Source organism: Rhinoraja longicauda, chromosome 10 (genome assembly GCF_053455715.1).
Source record: "Rhinoraja longicauda isolate Sanriku21f chromosome 10, sRhiLon1.1, whole genome shotgun sequence".
Classification (NCBI taxonomy): Eukaryota; Metazoa; Chordata; class Chondrichthyes; order Rajiformes; family Arhynchobatidae; genus Rhinoraja; species Rhinoraja longicauda.
Genome location: NC_135962.1, coordinates 57,279,944 through 57,302,164, shown reverse-complemented (window position 1 = coordinate 57,302,164; position 22,221 = coordinate 57,279,944). Strand labels below are relative to the sequence as shown.

At 45.1% G+C, this 22,221-nt stretch overlaps 1 protein-coding gene across 2 annotated transcripts in view; it reads left to right on the top strand.

The window, feature by feature from the left end:
- cep128 (centrosomal protein 128) overlaps positions 1-22,221 on the top strand; it is a 351,185-nt gene that overhangs the window by 18,887 nt on the left and 310,077 nt on the right. For both annotated transcript variants that reach the window (XM_078406913.1, XM_078406912.1), the window contains exons 7-8: positions 428-500; positions 4,678-4,794. In XM_078406913.1, the coding sequence (XP_078263039.1) occupies positions 428-500; positions 4,678-4,794 (190 nt within the window). The remainder of the gene's footprint in view (positions 1-427; positions 501-4,677; positions 4,795-22,221) is intronic.

Below are 22,221 nucleotides of genomic sequence, written 5' to 3'. Positions count from 1 at the left end.
ACCATTGTGCCACTGTGCCGGTGACCTTTCATTAGGTCTTGCACAAAAAAAGATTTTTGGCTAGTTATGCAGTGCACACTGTTCCTGTTACACTTAAACCAATGTTGCAGTGCCCTTCGTTTGACAATTAATGTATTTCACAATGCACAGCGGGATATGTTGAGTGCTTTGGACGAGTCTTGTGCTTCTGATCCTCAGTCTTGGTGTTACTCGTGATTGGTTCCATCTAGCTGGAAGACCTGCTGGATCTCACAACAGGCTTGCGATGTCCTGGTGAGCCTGTGGCATGAAAGGTTTATTGGCCGGGTGATAGTGAAACGAAGAGTCACGTTTGGATGTAGAGAGGGAGATAAGAAACAGGGTACCCTTCTGGCTTTGTTTTTTTAATCTTCAAATAGATGAAATCTAAATTTGTTTCTCTTGACAGGAACGATAAGGAAACTAGGAATGCTATCGGCTCACTGTCAGACAGAGTGCGAGAGGTGTCCAGAACAGAGACCGTGAGTGTGGTTTACAATACAATACAATACAATACAATATATCTTTATTGTCATTGTACAGGGGTACAACGAGATTGGGAATGCGCCTCCCATACGATGCAATAAATTAATTAGCTAGTCAGTATTAATTTAAACAACCCAATGAAACAGTTTTAAAACAGAATAAAGTGCAAGTAGATCTGTGTCGGATCACTGTGCGATGTGACCATCCGGCTCAGCAGGACATGTTCATAGCAGCTATGGCCCTGGGGATGGAACTATGGAATTTTACCTAATGGCAAAGTTTATTTGATAGTTATCACTTCTTTCACAGCCAACAATGGACCATTGTGGGCTCCACCTTTCCTTAGTCATCGGGCCGGCTCTGATTTGTTCTGAACCTTTTCATATCTCAAGTTTCCCCTCTCCCCTGACTCTCGGTCCGAAATAGGGTCTCTACCCGATAAGTCATCTATTCTGTTTCTCCAGAGATGCTGCCTGACCCGCTGAGTTACTCCAGCATTTTGTGTCTATATTCAGAAATAGTGTTCCTTAGTTCAATTAATTTTCACTTGGATTTATTTAAATGAAGTTGATCATTAAACTTTCATCTTGGTATCATAATTTTTCTTTAAATATTTATACAATTTTGAAGAGATGGGCAAGTGGTCTAGTAGGCTAGTTAACTACACAAATTGATGATCTTGGGCTTTTTGAATTCAAGAATGCAGTCAGGTGGACCAAATTGCTTGTGGTTCGATTTCTAAATGTCCTTGGTGGAGAAAACTAAACCATGGATTTCTGCTCTTAATTAAATGTGGATATTGATGGGAATCTATTTGGTGCTTTTTACTCCTTTTAGACGACTAAATGTCCTTAAAAACTGCTAAAATCCCATTTGAATGCATTAGACTTTGACACCATATCCATGCTGTTTAAGTTGCTGCTCTTGATATGAATCAAAGGGAATCTGATGAATCCTTAACCCATCCTTGTAATGGATTACCTAGAAATTCCGCACCTTCTACTTTGCTTGAACCAGTAATATGTGAACAGATTTCTTAAGGCTCTGGATCTGAGACAATAGACAATAGGTACAGGAGGAGGCCATTCGGCCCTTCGAGCCAGCACCGCCATTCAATGTGATCATGGCTGATCATTCTCAATCAGTACCCCGTTCCTGCCTTCTCCCCATACCCCCTGACTCCGCTATCCTTAAGAGCTCTATCTAGCTCTCTCTTGAATGCATTCAGAGAATTGGCCTCCACTGCCTTCTGAGGCAGAGAATTCCACAGATTCACAACTCTCTGACTGAAAAAGTTCTTCCTCATCTCAGTTCCAAATGGCCTACCCCTTATTCTTAAACTGTGGCCCCTTGTTCTGGACTCCCCCAACATTGGGAACATGTTTCCTGCCTCTTAATAATCTTATACGTTTCGATAAGATCTCCTGTCATCCTTCTAAATTCCAGTGAGGTAGTGGACCAGCCATTATCCTGTTGAATGGTGGTCAATGGTCTGGGACAAGGTGGCCTACTCTTATTTCCAGTGCATCCACCATCATTCCTCACTATTGCCTCTGTAAATTACGGATAGAATGCCTTATTGACTGGTCAGGATCGTAAGAGAAAGTTAGACCACAATTGAGTTTGATTGTGGGATTGCACTGAGGAGTAAGGGTACTTTTTGGTCATCTTGTCATCAGGTGTCATGACATCTACTCCATAGTGTTGGGTATGGAGATGGCTGATTAGACCGCCCTGGTCACATAAGGTCCTTCCACACAGATGACATAGAAAATAGGTGCAGGAGTGGGCCATGTGACCCTTCGAGCCAGCACCGCCATTCAATATGATCATGGCTGATCATCAAGCATCAGTACCCCGTTCCTGCTTTCTCCCCATATCCCTTGATTTCTTTAGCCCCAAGAGCTGTATCCAACTCTCTCTGGAATACGTCCAGTGAATTGGCCTCCATTGCCTTCTATGGCAGAGAATTCCACAGATTCACAACTCTGGGTGAAAAACGTTGCATAATATAAATCTTAGTGTAAGAAAATAACTGCAGATGCTGGTACAAATCGAAGGTATTTATTCACAAAATGCTGGAGTAACTCAGCAGGTCCGGCAGCATCTCAGGAGAGAAGGAATGGGTGACGTTTTGGGTCGAGACCCTTCTTCATATTCTTTCCCACATCTACTTGCCCTACTTTTTTCAAAGACACGTTACTGCATTGACTCTTGCATGAAAAGTGACATTTTAAAATTTTGATATTTATTCTGACTGGTTAAAGTTTGAGCAACAAGTTGCCCGGCTGGCAATTGCACTGACTCAGTATTAGCTCTCTGCCACCCTCTAATGGGGGAAGTTTGTACTACAGCATTTGATCATCATAAATGTCCAGAGACAAGCATTTTACATTGCTCGAAACAAGGAACTGCAGATGCTGGTTCACAAAATAAAAGCACAAAGTGCTTGAGTAACTCAACAGGTCAGGCAGCATCTCTGGAGAACAAGGATAATCATAATCATAATTGTACTTTATTAGCCAAGTATGTTTTGCAACATACGAGGAATTTGTTTTGCCATACAGTCATACCAATTAAAAGCAACAGAACACATGAAATACTTTTTAACATGAACATCCCCCACAGTGACTCCTCCACACTGTGATGGAAGGCGAAAGAAAGTTCAATCTCTTCCCTTCTTTGCTCTCCAGAGGTTGGGGGCCTTGAGCCTTCCTTTGACGGGACGATCTTGACTCCTGTAGCCGGCGGCGTTTGGGCCCTCCGCATCAGGGCGATTGAGCTCCTGCATCAGGGGGAAATCTCAGCTCCCCCGCACCCGGCAATCTACCCCGGGACGGGGCTGGTCGAAAGGCTTCTGTGATTTAGCGCTCCCGACATTGGTCTCTACCGAGACAGCAAGCTCCTCGGTGTTAAATTCCGCAGGCCGCAGTTGGAGCGTCGATTCCAGGCAAGGGATCGCAATCTCTGATGGCAATAGACAATAGACAATAGGTGCAGGAGGAGGCCATTCGACCCTTCGAGCCAGCACCGCCATTCAATGTGCTCATGGCTGATCATTCTCAATCAGTACCCCGTTCCTGCCTTCTCCCCATACCCCCTGACTCCGCTATCCTTAAGAGCTCTATCTAGCTCTCTCTTGAATGCATTCAGAGAATTGGCCTCCACTGCCTTCTGAGGCAGAGAATTTCACAGATTCACAACTCTCTGACTGTAAAACTTTTTCCTCATCTCAGTTCTAAATGGCCTACCCCTTATTCTTAAACCGTGGCCCCTTGTTCTGGACTCCCCCAACATTGGGAACATGTTTCCTGCCTCTAATGTGTCCAACCCCTTAATAATCTTATACGTTTCGATAAGATCCCCTCTTATCCTTCTAAATTCCAGTGTATACAAGCCCAGTCGCTCCAGTCTTTCAACATATGACAGTCCCGCCATTCCGGGAATTAACCTAGTAAACCTACGCTGCATGCCCTCAATAGCAAGAATATCCTTCAAGTCCATGGCCCCCGCGATGGGGCTCAAAGTCAGTCCCGAGCAAGATCTCCAGCTCTATGATGTTCGGCCGCAGAGCGACCGGAGATACAATCCGGAACATAATCGCATCTCTGGCAAGGTAAGGGATTGAAAAACAGTTTCCCCCGATTCTCTCCCCCACTCCCCACATAAAACAAACCAGAGAACATTAACACAAACTTTTAAAACATACTAAAAATAACAAAAAAGACTAAAAAAACAGACTGTTGGCGAGGCTATCATCGCTGAATGCGCCACCCGGTGGATAGTTGATGTTTCGGGTCGGGACCCTTCTTCAGACTGAAGAAGGGTCCCAACCATCAGGATTATGGGGAGAAGGCAAGAGAACAAGGTTGAGCGAAAGAAAGACCAGCCATGATTGAATGGTGGCGTGTTGATGGGCTGAATGGCCTAATTCTGCTCCTATGGCTTCTGAACATTCCAAAGGTCTTCATTCCATCAGTTTGACCAGAGCTGGCATCTGATGAAAGATCAGTGACTTGAAATGTTAATTCTGTTTCTATCGCCACAGATTCTGTCCGACCTGTTGCATATTAATATTTTTTAAAACTTTATGGAGCGGGCATTGCTCTATATTAACTTGTATGAACTGCACCTTTTTCTAGCAACAAACATTCTTGGTCTTTTGTTTAATAGGTTTCCGAAAGAGTTGAAAGGCGCCTTCAAGAAATTGAAAAGGAAATGAGAACTGAACGACAATTAGCGGAACATCGGCAGGATAATCTGGGACTGATGGCAGTGAAACTGCAAGAGGTGAGCTGTGCACGTCCGATGTGCTTGTGCTGATTTGCAGCTTATCTCAACTGATATAAGCATTCTATTTATTTTGATATCTTGATCAATTTAATTATTTCTAACAGACAAGGTCTCTTGCCCAGAGTAGGGGAACCGAGAACCAGAGGACATAGATTTAAGGTGAGGCAGGAAAGATTTATTAGGAACCTGAGGGGTCCTCGAAGAGGGGTCCCCACCTGAAATGTCGCCGATCCATGTCCTCCGGAGATGCTTCTTCTTTCGTGTCCATCTTCTATGTTACATCGCTGTCATCGTCTGTCCTGAAATGGTCGCAAGCTTCCGGCGACAATCAGTGGGAGCCATCACTTGTACAATAGATGATGGTGGTAGCAGAATTAGCTCAGGACACTTCCAGTTTCCAGCCCCGCGACGTGGACACTTCTGCTATGGGACCTCCGGAGACGCTGCCTGACCTGCTGAGTTACTCCAGCACTTTGTGTTTTACTCAAGATTCCAGCATCTGTATTTCCCTGTGTCTCCATTCCCTTTGGTAGACTGGTTCTAGGGATTATTTTAGTAAAGATGAAGAATAGAAAGACCCGGACAGAATTAACTTAACTTGACGGCAGCTGCAATCTGAAGACCGCAAACGTCACCCACCCTTTTCCTCCAGAGATGCTGCCTGACCCACTGAGTTATTTCAGTACTTTGAGTCTATCTGCAGGTTCCTTTTGCTCTTGAACAAAAAATGCCAATTTCGTTTCTGCATTACGCTGGAATTTAGAAGAATGAGAGGGGATCTTATTGAAACATATAAGATTATTAAGGGGTTGGACATGTTAGAGGCAGGAAACATGTTCCCGATGTTGGGGGGAAGTCCAGAACCAGGGGTCACAGTTTAAGAATAAGGGGTAGGCCATTTAGAACGGCGATGAGGAATAACTTTTTCAGTCAGAGTTGTAAATCTGTGGAATTCTCTGCCGCAGAAGGCAGTGGAGGCCATTTCTCTGGATGCTTTCAAGAGAGAGCTAGATGGAGCTCTTAAAGAGTCAGGGGGTATGGGGAGAAGGCAGGAACGGGGTACTGATTGTGAATGATCAGCCATGATCACATTGAATGGAGGTGCTGGCTCGAAGGGCCGAATGACCATCTCCTGCACCTATTGTCTATCCTGCTTGATGTTGAAAATTGAGACGTTGTTGTAGCAGGGACTCTGACTGTTTCACTTAGTGTTAATAAACTCTGAGGCTTTTATTTCCAGTGAGAAAAAATCAATTTATATTATTACCTTTTTCGATCACTGGTTATACATGGTTATTGAATTTACTTTTGAAGTTACTGTTACGTGGCAGCTGGTTCGTACACTTCAATGGACAGATTTACAACAAATTAGCAGTTAATTTGCGTTGATTTACAAAACTTGATTCACAACAATATGAGTTGAACTGGCTGGTCACATACATCAAGGCCCTCATTTAAAGAAGTATTCATGAACTTTTTTGATCTCTCAGAAATAGGAGTAGGACATTCACCTTAATTAGGTTGTGGCTGGCCCTCTAGGTCAAAGCTACTTTTCTGCATTAATTTGTTTAGTTTAGTCTAGAGATAGTTACAGTTTAGTTTATTGTCACGTGTTCCGAGGTATAGCGAAAAGCTTTCGTTGCGGGCTATCCAGTCAGCGGAAAGACAATACACGGTTACAATCGAGCCTTTTACAGTGTATAGATACACGATAAGGGGATAACGTTTAGTGCAAGGTAAAACGGGCAAAGTGTGATCAAGGATAGTCCGAGGGGCAGCAAGGAAACAGGCCCTTTGGCCCATTGAGTCCTTGATTGATGAAAAATGAATCGTGTTTGTGAGCTTTGACATACCCTGGACAAAGCCACACTGTATTAATGGATTCTCTTTCAAATGTGAGTAAATCCTATCCCGTAGAATCCTCTCCAATCACTTCCCAATCATCGCTGTGAGGCTCTGGCCTACAATTTCCTGGATTATCCCTATTTCCATTCTTAAATGAAGGAATAACCTTTGCTACTCTCCAGTCCTCATGGACCTCGCCGGTCTCTGGAAAAGATACAAAGATCTTTATCAGGGCTCCTCTCTTGCCTCTCTCAATACCCTGGGATAGATCCCAATTGTCCCTGGTGACTGGGGTTGCCAGCTGTCCCATATTAGCCAGGACATCCCATATTTTGGGCTAAATGAGTTTGTCCCGTACGGGACCGCCCTTGTCCCGTATTAATAGGGTTGGCAACTTCCTCACTCCCAAATAAGGGACAAAGGGTGACGTCACTGCCCCGCGGCCCAAGTGACCTCACCCAGGCAGCGGGGTGCTTCCGCTACACCAATGGCGGCTGCCATTGGTGGAGCGGGAGCACATGGCCGCTGGCTGGGTGAGGTCACGTGGGGCGCGGGGCGGCGACGTCAACCTTTGTCCCTTATTTGGGAGTGAGGAAGTTGGCAAACCTACTGGTGACTTCTCCACCTTAATGCTCTTTAAGAGACCCAATGCCACCATGTTCTTGATCTCGAAAAGCCCTAGCATATTAGTATACCTGACACTGATCTATCCTCAAATCTGAAGTCTGAAGAAGGGTGTCGAGCTGAAACGCCACCCATTTCTTCTCTCCAGAGATGCTGCCTGTCCAGCTGAGTTACTTCAGCATTTTGTGTCTATCTTTGGTATAAACCAGCATCTGCAGTTCCTTCATACACTGATCCATCCTCCATGTCCTTCTCATTGGTAAATATTGATGCAAAGTATTTGACTAGTATCTCATCCGTACCCTCTGTCTCCAAGCATTAATTTTCTCCTTTATCCTCTCCCGAGTTACCCTCTTGTTTTTTAACGTATATTTAAAAGAAAATGTTAATCTTACTTGGCCTTTTAGGTCTCCTAGTTCCCTGCTTGGGTTCTTTCCTGCTTTATTTATACAGGTGCTCCTCGGCTTCCGATGGGGTTCCGTTCCGAGAAACCCATCGGAAACTGAAAGTATCGTAAGTCGAAATGCATTGAAAACGCGCGATCACGTGTCCGGAAGCGAGCGGCGGCTCGCTACGGGTCCCTGCCATTTGCACCATCGCAAAGTCGATAAACGCAAGTCGAACCATCGTAACCTGGGGAGTACCTGTATTTCCTCAAGGGCTGTGAATGATTTCATTGTCCTAATTCTTCTATCACCTTCCTTTACCCTTTTGACCACATTTACAGCCAAACCCGTAATCCAAGGTTCCCTTACCTGGCAAGACCTCACTGGAGTGGCGCAGTGGTAGATTTGCTGCTTCAGCACCAGAGACCGGGGTTCGATCCTGACCACGGGTGCTGCCCGTACGGAGTTTGTACATTCTCCCTGTGACTGCCTGGGTTTCCTCCCACATTCCAAAGACGTGCAGGTCTGCAGGCTAATTAGCTTCTGTAAATTGTCCCTAGTGTGCAGTATAGAACTAGTGATTGTTGGTCGGCACAGACTCGGTGGGCTGATGAGCCTGTTTCCACACTGTAACCCTAAACTAAACAAAACTAATTTGAGTACACCATGCTGCTTACTGTACCCGCTTGTCACCTTTCAGTAGCTCATGTACAAGGACATTGGTTTCTCATGAACACCATTGAATCTCCATTTTACAGAGTACTGTTTTTCTATTCTTTTTCTTCCAAAGTGGATGAAGGTTGCTGTTTCAGCAGTTCCGCGGTGCACAAATTAGCTGCCAAGTTTCCAACATGACATCACTGACTACACTTCAGAACAGTTTCACTGCCTGTAAAGCACGCTGAGATGTGCTGAAGGAGACTGGAAAGATGCCGTGTCAATCTAAGTCTCTGACTTTTGTTTTGCTTTCCTAAAAAATGTTGCTTCTAAGAGGTTGCGGAGAGTGGCATGTAGCTTTTGCCTGCCAAGTGGAAGTGATTGGGTAATTGAAAATGAAACAGCTGTAGGTCTGGGTAATCTGAGATAAACATCTGAGCCAGCAACATTATGAGGGACCCCTGCCACCCCAGCAACGGACTGTTCCAGATGCTACGATCAGGCAAGCGCCTCCGCTGTCACGCTGTGAAAACGGAGAGGATGAGACGGAGTTTCTTCCCACAGGCCATAAGGACTGTTAACTTTTATAACTCCAGGGACTAAATTTTGTCTTCTCTATATTAACTTTATTATATGCTGTAACTGTAATTCTTTTTGTGCACAATCCGCAGGCATTGCCACTTTCATTTCACTGCACATCGTGTATGTGCATGTGACAAATAAACTTGACTTGACTTGGCTTGAAACCATGTTGTTGGGATAATAGTTGTATGGATAAGCAACGGCAAAGATTTAAAGACCGTATGGATGAATTACAATTGTTCATCCCTGTCTGGCGTAAAAATAAAACGGGGAAGGCGGCTCAACCGTGGCTAACGAGGGAATTTAGGGATAGTGTTAAATCCAACGAAGAGGCATATAAATTGGCCGGAGGAAGCAGTAAACTGGAGGACTGGGAGAAATTTAGAATTCATCAGACGAGGACATAGGGGTTAATTAAGAGGGGGGAAATGGAACATGAAAGAAAGCTTGAAAGAATATAAAAACTGACTAAAAGCTTCCATAGATATGTGAAGAGGAAAAGATCAGTGAAGACAAATGTAGGTTCCTTGCAGTCAGAAACAGGTGAATTTATAATGGGAGCAAGGAAATGGCAGACCAGTGAAACAAGTACTTTGGTTCTGTCTTCACTAAGGAAGACACAATCTCCCAGAAATACTAGGGGGACTGAGGATCTAGTGGGAGGGATGAACTGAAGGAAATCCACATTAGTCAGGAAATGGTGTTAGGTAAACTGTTGGGACTGAAGGCAGATAAATCCCCAGGGCCTGATGGTCTGCATTCCAGAGTACTCAAGTACCTAGAAATTGTGGATGCATTGGTGATCATTTTCCAATGTTTTATAAACTCTAGATCAGTTCCTGTGGACTGGAGGGTAGCTAATGTAACCCCATTTTTTAAGAAAGGAGGGAAAGAGAAAACAAAATTATAGACCAGTTACCCTGACATCAGTAGTGGGGAAGATGCTTGAGTCGATTATCAAAGATTATTAGCAGTGCATTTGGAAAACAGTATCAGTCAAAGTCAGCATAGGTTTATGAAGGGGAAATCATACTTGATTAATCTTCTGGAATTTTTTGAGGATGTAGCAAGTAGAATGAATAAGGGAGAGCCAGTGGATGTGGCGTATCTGGGCTTTCAAAAAGCCTTTCACAAGGTCCTGCACAAGAGATTAGTGTGCAAAATTACACATGGTTTGGGGCTAGGGTATTGACATGGATAGAGAACTGGTTGACAGACAGGAAGCAAAGAGTAGGAATTAACGGGTCCCTTTCATAATGGCAGGCAGTGACTAGTCGGGTGCCACAAGGCTCAGTGCTGGGACCCCAGTTATTTACAATATATATTAACGATTTAACGAAGGAATTAAATGTAACATCTCCATGTTTGCAGATGACACAAAGCTGGGTGGCAGTGTGAGCCACGAGGAGGATGCTATGAGGCTGCAGGGTGACTTGGATAGGTAGAGTGAGCAGATGCATGGCAGATGCAGTATAATATGGACGCCAATAGAATGAACAAACTCATCAGGAAGACTGGCTCCGTCCTGGGGGCGGAGTTGGATTGGTGGGAGGTGGTCTTGGAGGTGAGGATGCTCCTCAAACTGCGGAGCATCCTGGACAATACAGCTCACCCTCCCAATGACACACTGGTCAACCTGAGGAGCACCTTCAGCAACAGACTGGTCCCACCAAGATGCAGCACAGAACGCCACAGGAGATCCTTCTCTGTGGCTATCAAACGGTACAACTCCTCCCCCTTCTGTCATGGGGTAGACTGAGACTGACTCCCCACCCCCCCTTCCCCAATCTTTGTGCATCCCCAATCCTTTCCACTCGTCACTTTAATTTCATGTTTCGTTTATCTTGTGTTTTATGGCTGTTGGCTGATCAATTTCCCTCCTGGGATAAATAAAGTTCTATTGCATTGTATCGTATAAATATAAGGTTCTCCACTTTGGTGGCAAGAACAAGGCAGATTATTATCTGAATGGTGTCAGATTAGGGGAAGGGGAGGTGCAATGAGACCTGGGTATCCTTATACATCAGTCACTGAAAGTAAGCATGCAGGTACAGCAGGCAGTGAAGAAAGCAAATGGCACGTTGTCCTTCATGGTGAGAGGATTTGAGTATAGGAGCAAGGAGGTCCTACTGCAGTTGTACAGGGCCCTGGTGAGACCACACCTGGAGTATTGTGTGCAGTTTTGGTCTCCTAATTTCACGAATGGCATTCTTGCTATTATCATATCATCATATCATATATATACAGCCGGAAACAGGCCTTTTCGGCCCTCCAAGTCCGTGCCGCCCAGTGATCCCCGTACATTAACACTATCCTACACCCACTAGGGACAATTTTTACATTTTACATTTACCCAGCCAATTAACCTACATACCTGTACGTCTTTGGAGTGTGGGAGGAAACCGAAGATCTCGGAGAAAACCCACGCAGGTCACGGGGAGAACGTACAAACTCCTTACAGTGCAGCACCCGTAGTCAGGATCGAACCTGAGTCTCCGACGCTGCATTCGCTGTAAAGCAGCAACTCTACCGCTGCGCTACCGTGCCGCCCTATTGAAGGAGTGCAGCGTTCTAACTGGCATTTAGAAGGATGAGGGGGACCTTATAGAAACATATAAAATTCTTACGGGATTGAACAGGCTAGATGCAGGTAAAATATTCCCAATGTTGTGGGAGTCCAGAACCAGGGATCACAGTTTAAGAATAAGAGGTAGGCCATTTAGGCCTGAGGTGAGGAAAAACGTTTTCACCCAGAGAGTTGTGAATCTGTAGAATTATCTGGCACAGAAGGCAGTGGAGGACAATTCACTGGATGTTTTCAAGAGAGAGTTAGATAGAGCTCTTGCGGCTAACGGAATCAGGGGATATGGGGAGAATGCAGGAACGGGGTTCTGATTTTGGATGATTAGCCGTGATGGTATTGAATGGCGGTGTTGGCTCAAAGGGCCGAATGGCCTCCTCCTGCACCTATTGTCTATGTTTCTATGATTTTTCTGGAAGGATACGATCCTGATATGGACAAAAAGCTTGGCATGATGTGATGGGCAAAAGGGCCTGTTTCTTTGCTGTATAACTCAATGCCCTTGTGATGTGTATTTTTCAGCTTTAGTTTTGAGACACAGTGTGGAAGCAGGCCCTCGGGCACACCAGGCCCTCGGGCACACCAGGCCCTCGAGCGCACCAGGCCCTCGGGCACACCAGGCCCACGCTGACTAGCGATCCCCGCACACTGGCTGTATCCTACCAACTAAAGACAGTTTACTATTTTTTACTGAAGCCAATCAAGCTACAAACTTGTACCTCTTTTGAGAGTGGGTGGAAACTGGAGGACCTGGAAAAAACCCATGCTGCCACAAGGGAAAACGTACAAACTCCGTACAGACAGCGCCCGAAGTCAGGATTTAACCCGTGCCTCTGACGGTGTAAGGCAGCAACTCTCCTGCTGCGCCACTGTGCCGCCCTTATTTACAACCTTATTTTTAAACATCATTGGGTACCCTTTTAAACAGCTATTCAGCATCGGTGTTTAATAGAATGCCCAATGAAGTTTAAAATAAGGTTATTTCTAACTGACATAATAGTTTTTTTTTAATGCAGGCAAAGCCTTTGCTGCCCAGGTAGCATTAAGATTTACAGTAATAATAGAATGAATTGTACAGGAAAATAACTGCAGATGCTGGTACAAATCGAAGGTATCACAAAATGCTGGAGTAACTCAGCGGGTCAGGCAGCATCTCTGGAGAGAAGGAATGGGTGACGTTTCGTGTCGAGACCCTTCTTCAAACTGATAAAGGGTCTCGACCCGAAACGTCACCCATTCCTTCTCTCCAGAGATGCTGCCTGACCCGCTGAGTTACTCCAGCATTTTGTGATACCTTCGAATGAACTGTACAAGTCATTTGTACACCTAATTCAACTTAGGGGCCAGGATGATGAGCTAGGGAGCCGGTTCTTTGGGAGCCAACATTTTTGTTTAGTTGAGAGATACAGCATGTAAACCGGCCCTTCGGCCCACTGAGTCCACGCTGACCATTTTATCAGGATGCTTCACAGCATGGTTTGGGAACAGCTCCATCCAAGACCACAAGAAATTGCAGCGAATTGTGGACGCAGCCCAGACCATCACACAAACCATCCTCCCTTCTATTAACTCCATTTATATCTCACGCTGCCTCGGCAAGGCCAGCAGCATAATCAAGGACCAGTCGCACCCTGGCCACTCCCTCTTCTCCCCTCTCCCATCAGGCAAAACATAGAAACATAGAAACATAGAAAATAGGTGCAGGAGTAGGCCATTCGGCCCTTCGAGCCTGCACCGCCATTCAATATGATCATGGCTGATCATCCAGCTCAGTAGCCCGTACCTGTCTTCTCTCCATACCCCCTGATCCCTTTAGCAAAAAGGGCCACATCTAACTCCCTCTTAAATATAGCCAATGAACTGGCCTCAACTACCTTCTGTGGCAGAGAATTCCACAGACTCACCACTCTCTGTGTGAAGAAAAGGTATAGAAGTGTGAAAACGCACACCTCCAGATTCTGGGACAGTTTCTTCCCTGGCTACTGAATCTTCCCAGCACAACCAGAGAGCAGTGCTGAGCTACTATCCACCTCTTTGGTGACCCTCGGACTATCCTTCATCGGCCTTTGCTGGCTTTACCTTGCACTGAACGTTATTCCCATATCATGTATCTGTACACTGTAAATGGCTTGATTGTAATCATGTATTGTCTTTCCGCTGACTGGTTAGCACGCAGCAAAAGCTTTTCACTGTACCTCGGTACACGTGACAATAAACTAAATTGAACTAGATCAGCGATCACCCGTATACTAGTTCCATCTTTCACACTATTTACAGAGTGCAATTAACCAACAAACCTGCACATCTTTGGGATGTGGGAGGTAACCGAGACACCCGGTTGATTGAAGATTGGTGTCATTTGTGTTTTACTTGAACTATTTTTCCCATCTCTCATTTTGAGTTATATTTTTATTCATCGGTGCTTCTGCATTTAGTAGCCAGCAGGGGTCAGGTTTTCTTCACTGCTGAACAAGGTTCCTTCTTTAGGTTCCTGGTGATTTATATCTGCATTTTAATGCACCAAAATAAAATTCATTTTTGTGCATTTCATTTAATCAGTCTTTAAGCAACAGTGGGAATACCTTTTAAACTGACATCAAAAAACTTTGTGAAAGCTTGTGACAATGCAGAATGTGCTTCAAATGTGTATGACATTAAATGCAATGTCTTCTGAAGAAAAAGCAAAATTCCTTTTAAGTACTGAACTGAATCCCCAGAGCCACTGTGATAAATTTTTTACAATGGTGTGTAGTTTATTAAAATATGCCGTTATTCACCATTGTGTAGCCTGGGCTGCAATTCCAGGGCATTAGTTATTCAATGGAGACTTGTTCAATAGCTTATTTAATGTTTTTGGCTGCATTGAATAGAATATTAATTCTGCTATAAACCTTTAGCATAACCGTAACTATAAAAATTCCAGGTGCAGTATATTTTAGTAAGTGTATTTTTAATGTATAGTTGAAAGAGAAGTTTATAATTTAGTGCAATGAAATTAGAATAACATTATAGGCGTAATGATTGGTCTTGTATTGTGAAGTCAGATATTTGCAGTAGAATTTGAGTTTTGTGTTAAGGTCTTAAAAATATGTAGTGTAATGCAATCTAGTGATGCTGTCAGGAATCGAAGGAGCGTTTTTTTCTTTTTGAGGATGGCAGGTCGGGAAAGGAGAGGGGCAAGACTGGAAGGTTTAGTTCAGTGATGGAGCAGGGAAACAGGCCCTTTGGCCCACTAAGCACGACAGCCATCAAACTCGCACTCGTTCTACGCTATCCCACCTTCTCATTCATTCCCCACAGATTGTTGGCAATTTTATAATTAAGCTGCAGACCTGCATGTTTTTGGGATGTGGAAGGAAACTGGAACACCTGGAGGAAGGGGTTGAGAGGGAAAGATAGATCGACCATGATTGAATGCCGGAGTAGACTCCATGGGCCGAGTGGCCTAATTCTGCTCCTGTAACTGGTGTGAACACGAACCTGGAGGAAAGGCCACGCCGTCACAGGGAGAACATGCAAACTCCACACAGGCAGCACCCGGGTTCAGGATTGCTTCCGGGTCACTGGCACTGAGAGGCAGTGGTTCTATCAGCTGTGCCACGGTGCTGCCGTGGTGGATCGGGAAAGGTTTGGTGGTTCAGGCAGTGACGCAGGCCATTTGATGCAGGAGCCGTGCTATTTGGTGTGAGTTAGGAAGTGGGCAAACAGGATGAGGTACGGGAGCTTGGCCTGTAGTGTTTTGTAATATTTGAGCCTAGTAATGGCAAAGGTTTGAATGAAAAGGATTACATCTTGCCTTCACTGAATCCTCCAATCTGCTGCTCTCCCTGCTTCACAATCTACACCGATCAGCCAAAACATTACGACCTGATGAGCCAAAACATTATGACCACTGGCCTACTATGCTGTTGGTCCTCCGTGTGCAGCCCCATACGCATCAGGGTGCGATGCACTGTGTATTGTGACACATTCCTCCCGTGACCACCATTAAAATTTTCTGTGACTTGTAGACCTGCCACAGTAGACCTTCTGTCGGCTTGGACCAGACAGGATATTTGTTGCCCTCGTGCATCGATGAGTCTTGGGCGCCCAACACCCTGTCTGTCGCCGGTTTGTGGTTTGTCCCTCCTCGGATCACTGTCAATAGGTACTCGCCACTGCTGACCGGGAGCACCCCACAAGCCTTGCCGTTTCAGAGATGCTGTGACCCAGTCGTCTGGCCATAACAATTTGGCCCTTGTCAAAGTCGCTCAGGTCTTTACTCCTGCCCATTTCTCCTACATCCAACACATCAACTTCAAGAACTGACTGTTCACTTGCTGCCTAAAATATCCCACCCCTTGACAGGTGCCATTGTAACAAGATAAACAATGTTATTCACTGCGCCTGTCAATGGTCGTAATGTTTTGGCTGATCCTATGTTGTTCCTAACTGTTGCTGAAGTACTGGCCATAGTCTCTTTAAATTGTCCCTTAAGTGCATGAACAGTGAGTCATTTATTCCTTGCATGTATTAAAATTGGGTGTGATCTTTGGCCTAACTGCATACACCTACTTTTTTTCTAGACACCTTCGTTCATTCAGTTAATGTATCAATGTCAAATTAAAAAATTAAAAGTTGACTTAATTTTAATTGCTGGCAAACAGTATCTTCCATTTCTCCCAATATCTCTGCAGTGAAGTGTTTCCCAAATTCACTCCCAAACTCCCGAGCTTGTACTCCCTTGTCTGAGGCTCTTTAACCGGAAGACTTAACGCAACTTTAAACTAAAGATATCGGGAAGAAACAGTTTATGTAGTGTGGCGAAGGTTCACCAGATTATTTCAGGGGTTTGGCACAGTGATGAAATTGATGGGATGGTTTTTTTTGGCTGATTTTTTTTCGGAATCCCCATCCTCATCCCCTGCCGGAAATAATTCACTGAGTGTTTTAGCTTGGAGATATTGCGTGGAAACAGGGCCTTTGGCCGACCAGAGATCACCCCGTACTCTAGTTCTATCTTACACACTAGGGACAGAGAAGCCAGTTAAACGGGTCCTTTTCAGAATGGCAGGCAGTGACTAGTGGGGTACCGCAAGGATCAGTGCTGGGACCCCAGCTATTTACAATATATATTAATGATTTGGACGAGGAAATTGAATGCAACATCTCCAAGTTTGCGGATGACACGAAGCTGGGGGGCAGTGTTTGCTGTGAGGAGGATGCCAGGAGGCTGCAACGTGACTTGGATAGGTTAGGTGAGTGGGCAAATGCATGGCAGATGCAATATAATGTGGATAAATGTGAGGTTATCCACTTTGGTGGCAAGAACAGGAAAGCAGACTATTATCTGAATGGTGGCTGATTAGGAGAAGGGGAGATACAACGAGACCTGGGTGTCGTGGTGCACCAGTCATTGAAAGTAGGCATGCAGGTGCAGCAGGCAGTGAAGAAAGTGAATGGCATTCATAGCGAGGGGATTTGAGTATAGGAGCAGGGAGATTCTGCTGCAGTTGTACAGGGCATTGGTGAGACCACACCTGGAGTATTGTGTACAGTTTTGGTCTCCTAATCTGAGGAAAGACATTCTTGCCATAGAGGGAGTACAGAGAAGGCTCACCAGATTGATTCCTGGAATGGCATGACTTTCATATGAAAAAAGACTGGATAGACTCGGCTTGTACTCGCTGGAATTTAGAAGATTGAGGGGGGATCTTATAGAAACTTACAAAATTCTTAAGGGGTTGGACAGGCTAGATACAGGAAGATTGTTCCCGATGTTGGGGAAGTCCAGAACAAGGGGTCACAGTTTAAGGATAAGGGGGACCGAGATGAGAAAGTTTTTTTTCACAGAGTGGTGAATCTGTGGAATTCTCTGCCACAGAAGGTAGTTGAGGCCAGTTCATTGGCTATATTTAAGAGAGAGTTAGATGTGGCCCTTGTGGCTAAAGGGATCAGGGGGTATGGAGAGAAGGCAGGTACGGGATACTGAGTTGGATGATCAGCCATGATCATATTGAATGACGGTGCAGGCTCGAAGGGCCGAATGGTCTACTCCTGCACCTATTTTCTATGTTTCTATGTAACCTACAAACCTGCACGTCTTTGGCTGCGTCCAGGGCACTTTCTGTGGCGTGCGGCCTTCTGGGTAAGCACCACCACCATTGCCGGCTCGTTTTCGATGTAAAGTTACAAACTGCCTTGATCGCATGAGGGACTGAGTACAGAATTGTTTACATAAGTGCGAGTTTACGTAAGTCGCTTATTCCGTAAGCTGGGAGTTTCTATACAGCATTAGATTTATATCTAATAAGGTCTATAAGGGATAAAGTCCCTTGGGTAGCTTTTAATCTTCCTTGCCTTCCTGAGCTCTCCAGGTAATTAATTCTTTTTGGTACCCTTTGCTGAGCATTCTCAATAATGCAAGTCCTCAGAAAACATCAAGCAGATTGTGCTCCGTTGTATACCTCCTAGTTTTCTTTGTCATGAAATATCCCAACAGAATATTTCTGTGTAAACTCCTGACTTGTGTTTGCTTTTCCCCATTCTTTAATCTACAACTGGAATGGCGACGTGACACTCTGATGCTCTCGCCTTATTATTCCTGCCACATCAATAGCCAGATATTATTTGTCCTATCACCTCACCTGTAGTCTCTTGAATTATTTGCTTTATATCTTGAGGTCATTCACCATTGAAATAGGAAATAATTTAACACCTCACTGAAATCACTACCTTGCATTTTTATAGTTGCTGCTTATTCTAGCCAATATATTTATACTGAGAGGTCATTGACAGTTTTAGTGCAAACCCACTGCCAGAACAGTGCTGTGTTTCTAGCGGTTTTCCGAGTTGCCTTTTTTAGTTTAGTTTAGAGATGCAGCGTTGAAACAGGCCCTTCGGCCCACAGAGTCCATGCTGACCAGCGATCCCCGTACACTAGCACTATTCTACACACACCAGGGACACCTTACAATCTTTACCAAAGCCAATTAACTTACAAACCTGCACGTCTTTGGAGTGTGGGAGGAAACTGGAGCACCAGACGAAAACCCACGCAGGTCACGGGGAGAACGTACAAACTCCGTACAGTAAGATTACGTATAACGTATAAGTATAACGTATAACGAAACGTATAAGATTATTAAGGGGTTGGACACGTTAGAGGCAGGAAACATGTTCCCAATGTTGGGGGAGTCCAGAACAAGGGGCCACAGTTTAAGAATAAGGGGTAGGCCATTTAGAACTGAGATGAGGAAAAACTTTTTCAGTCAGAGAGTTGTGAATCTGTGGAATTCTCTGCCTCAGAAGGCAGTGGAGGCCAATTCTCTGAATGCATTCAAAAGAGAGCTAGATAGCGCTCTTAAGGATAGCGGAGTCAGGGGGTTTGGTGAGAAGGCAGGAACGGGGTACTGATTGAGAATGATCAGCCATGATCACATTGAATGGCGGTGCTGGCTCGAAGGGCCGAATGGCCTCCTCCTGCACCTATTGTCTATTGTCAAACAGCACCCATGGTCGGCATCGAACCCGGGTTTCTGGCGCTGTGAGGCAGCAACTCTACCGTTGCGCCACCGTGCTGCCCCAATGTGTATCGTATGTTGTCCATTTTTTCCCTTCAAGCATTTGTTTTACTTTTCAGCTGTCATCTCTTGGCTCTGTGTAAATTGAGCATTCCATGAACCTTGTTATTGTTTGAGTTCACAAAGTTATTTGCTACGGTTTAGGGAACCAACTAGGTGAAATGGAACAAAAAAAGAGCAACTATCCTTGGAAAAGCAAAGCACAAAGTGCAGGAGGAAATCAGCCGGTCGGGCAGCATCTGGGGAGGGAATAGACAGGTGACGTTTTGGGTCGGGGCCCTTCAGACTCATTGGGTGAGCGGGGGGGGGGGGAGGCTGAGAACGCTTGAAGAGAGAGGTGGTGGGGTGCGAACAAACCGTAAGGTGGATGCAGGTGAAGGGGGTTTGAATTGGCTGATGGGTAGAGTAAATGTCAAAGGTTAGAAGTGAATCGGTGGAATTTATCGTCTATGGAGGCCAAGCCAATGGATATTTTTAAGGCAGAGATAGATAGATTCTTGATTAGTACGGGTGTCGGGGGTTGTGGGGAGAAGGCAGGAAAATGGGGTTGGGAGGAAGAGATAGATCAGCCACGATTGAATGGTGGAGTAAGCTTGATGGGTCGAGTGGCCTGATTCTTCTTCTATCACTTATACATAAGGAGTGAAGAGGAGGAGTGAAATGTAAAACTAGAGGGGCGTAAATGGGTGCAAGGGAAAGGGGTGGGATGAAAGGGAAATCGGGGACTTGGAGGATTGGAGATGAGAATGTGGGGGAGGGGAGAGGAGCAGGGTGACTGGGATGGTTGAGTGGGAAAGAACGGCAGATGCTGGGTTATACTGCAGATAGACACAAAATGCTGGAGTAACTCAGTGAGTCGGGCAGCATCTCTGGAGGAAAAGGATGGGTGACCTTTTGGATCAGTACCCTTCTTTAGACTGAAACATGGGGGGTGGAACTGGAGGCGAGAAAAACACTTCTCTTTTGTTCCGGCCTTTTCTTGCCCTCAGTTTTTCTTGCCCCCGCCTCTATCTAGTTCCCAGTTTAGTTTGGAGATACAGCATGGAAACAAGCTCTTCAACCCACTGAGTCCACACTGACCATTCATCACCCACACACTAGTTCCATGTTATCCCACTTTCACATTCACCAAACGGGGCAATTTACAAAAGCCAATCAACCTACAAACCTGCGCGTCTTTGGTGTGTGGGAAGACACAGGAGCACCTGGAGAAAACCCACGCAGTCACAGGGAGATCGTGCAAACTCTCTGTATAAACAGACAGCACTCGAGGTCAGGATCGAGCCCGCTTCTCTGGCGCTGTGAGACAACAGCTCTACCGCTGTGCCATTGTGCTGCCCTGTGATCTTAGTTTCGATGCTGATCTAAATAATGTTGCCCGCTCCTGGTTTATAAGTCAAGTCAAGTCAATTTTATTTGTATAGCACATTTAAAAACAACCCACGTTGACCAAAGTGCTGTACATCAGTTCAGGTACTAAGAACGAACATACAATGGCACACAAACATAACAGCACATACATAAACAGTTCACAGCGCCCCCTCAGAGGGCCTCAAACGCTAGGGAGTAGAAATAGGTTTTGAGCCTGGACTTAAAGGAGTTGATGGAGGGGGCAATTCTGATGGGGAGAGGGATGCTGTTCCACAGTCTAGGAGCTGCAACCGTAAAAGCGCGGTCACCCCTGAGCTTAAGCCTAGACCGCGGGATAGTCAGTAGCCCCAAGTCGGCCGACCTGAGGGACCTGGAGGTAGAGTGGTGGGTTAGAAGATTTTTGATATAGGGGAGGCAAGCCCGTTCAGGGCTTTGTATGTGAATAGGAGGAGCTTGAAGTTGATTCTGTACTGGGAGCCAGTGGAGAGAGGCCAGAATCGGGGTGATGTGGTCCCTTTTACGGGCACCTGTCAGGAGTCTCGCTGCGGCGTTTTGGACCAATTGCAGGCGGGACAGGGATGATTGGCTAATCCCAGTGTATAGGGAGTTGCAGTAGTCTAGGTGGGAGGAAATGAATGCGTGGCTGGGATAAGGTCCCATAAACAGGATCACTGAATATTCTCCTGGGCAACCCATGGTTTTGAGGAATGGGCAAATTTGTATTTAGTACACAAAGAAAAATCTCATTCTTACTCCATAAAGCAGCTGAAATGCCATTGGAATAATGAGCCCATTGACTCCAAATGTCATCACTGAAAGCAGAAATTCTCCATGCTTTTGAAATCCATCTCAAGCTTTTACTAAACCAACTGAACGGCTGAGGGAGTCCAGTTTTTAAAAAACATTTCTGAAACAAAGAATCAGTGCTCTACACTGCCATTGATTCAGATTAATGCATACACAATGAATATAGCAGTGTTTGTAAGCTACTGCTACTAGGTGCCAGAGTTCTGGACCATTGATCCGGAAATGTGAGTTTGAATCCCCCCATGGCAGCTGGGGAATTCAATTCCAAGTAATTAAATAAATTTGGAATTTGAAAAAAAAATCTTGTCTTAGCACGGCAAGCGTAAAAGTCCCAGTTGTTGTAAAAATGCATCTGCTTCACTAATGACCTTCAGAAACAAATTGCTTATCCTTATCTAGGCTGGCCCGTAGTTGACTTCAGGCCACCAATATGATTGATTCCCAGCTACCGGCTTAGTTCAGGGCAAAGTAAAGATGGACAATCAATGATGACCTTACCGGTGATGTTCACGTCCCATGAATGGATTAAAAGCAAAATCTGAGAAATTGCTCCCGCAAGCTTTGCCTACTGATTTCCTGCCAGGAATAGAATAATGCACTGCACAAGTTCTTATGAGCCTGTTCTATTGTTTGATTAAAATAGAGTCGTACAGTGTGGAAATAGGCCATTCGGCTCATCCTCTCCATACTGACCAGTATCCAAATACATATCTATATCCATACCCGCATCCATATCTATATGTAACCCATCCATATTAATCCAGCACTTGGCCTGTGGCCTTCTATGTCTGGGCATTTTAACTAAATTTAAATCTAAGAGAAGGGCCCTGACCCAAAACTACCTGTCTAGTTCTCCAGAGATGCTGCCTGATCTGCTGAGTTACTCCAGCACTTTGTGACTTTTTTTGTTGTAAACCAGCATCTGCAGTTCTTTGTTTCCACATTGGACTTTGTAACTTCATCTGAACACTTCCTAAACACTGTCATAGAGTCATGGAATAGTAGAGCT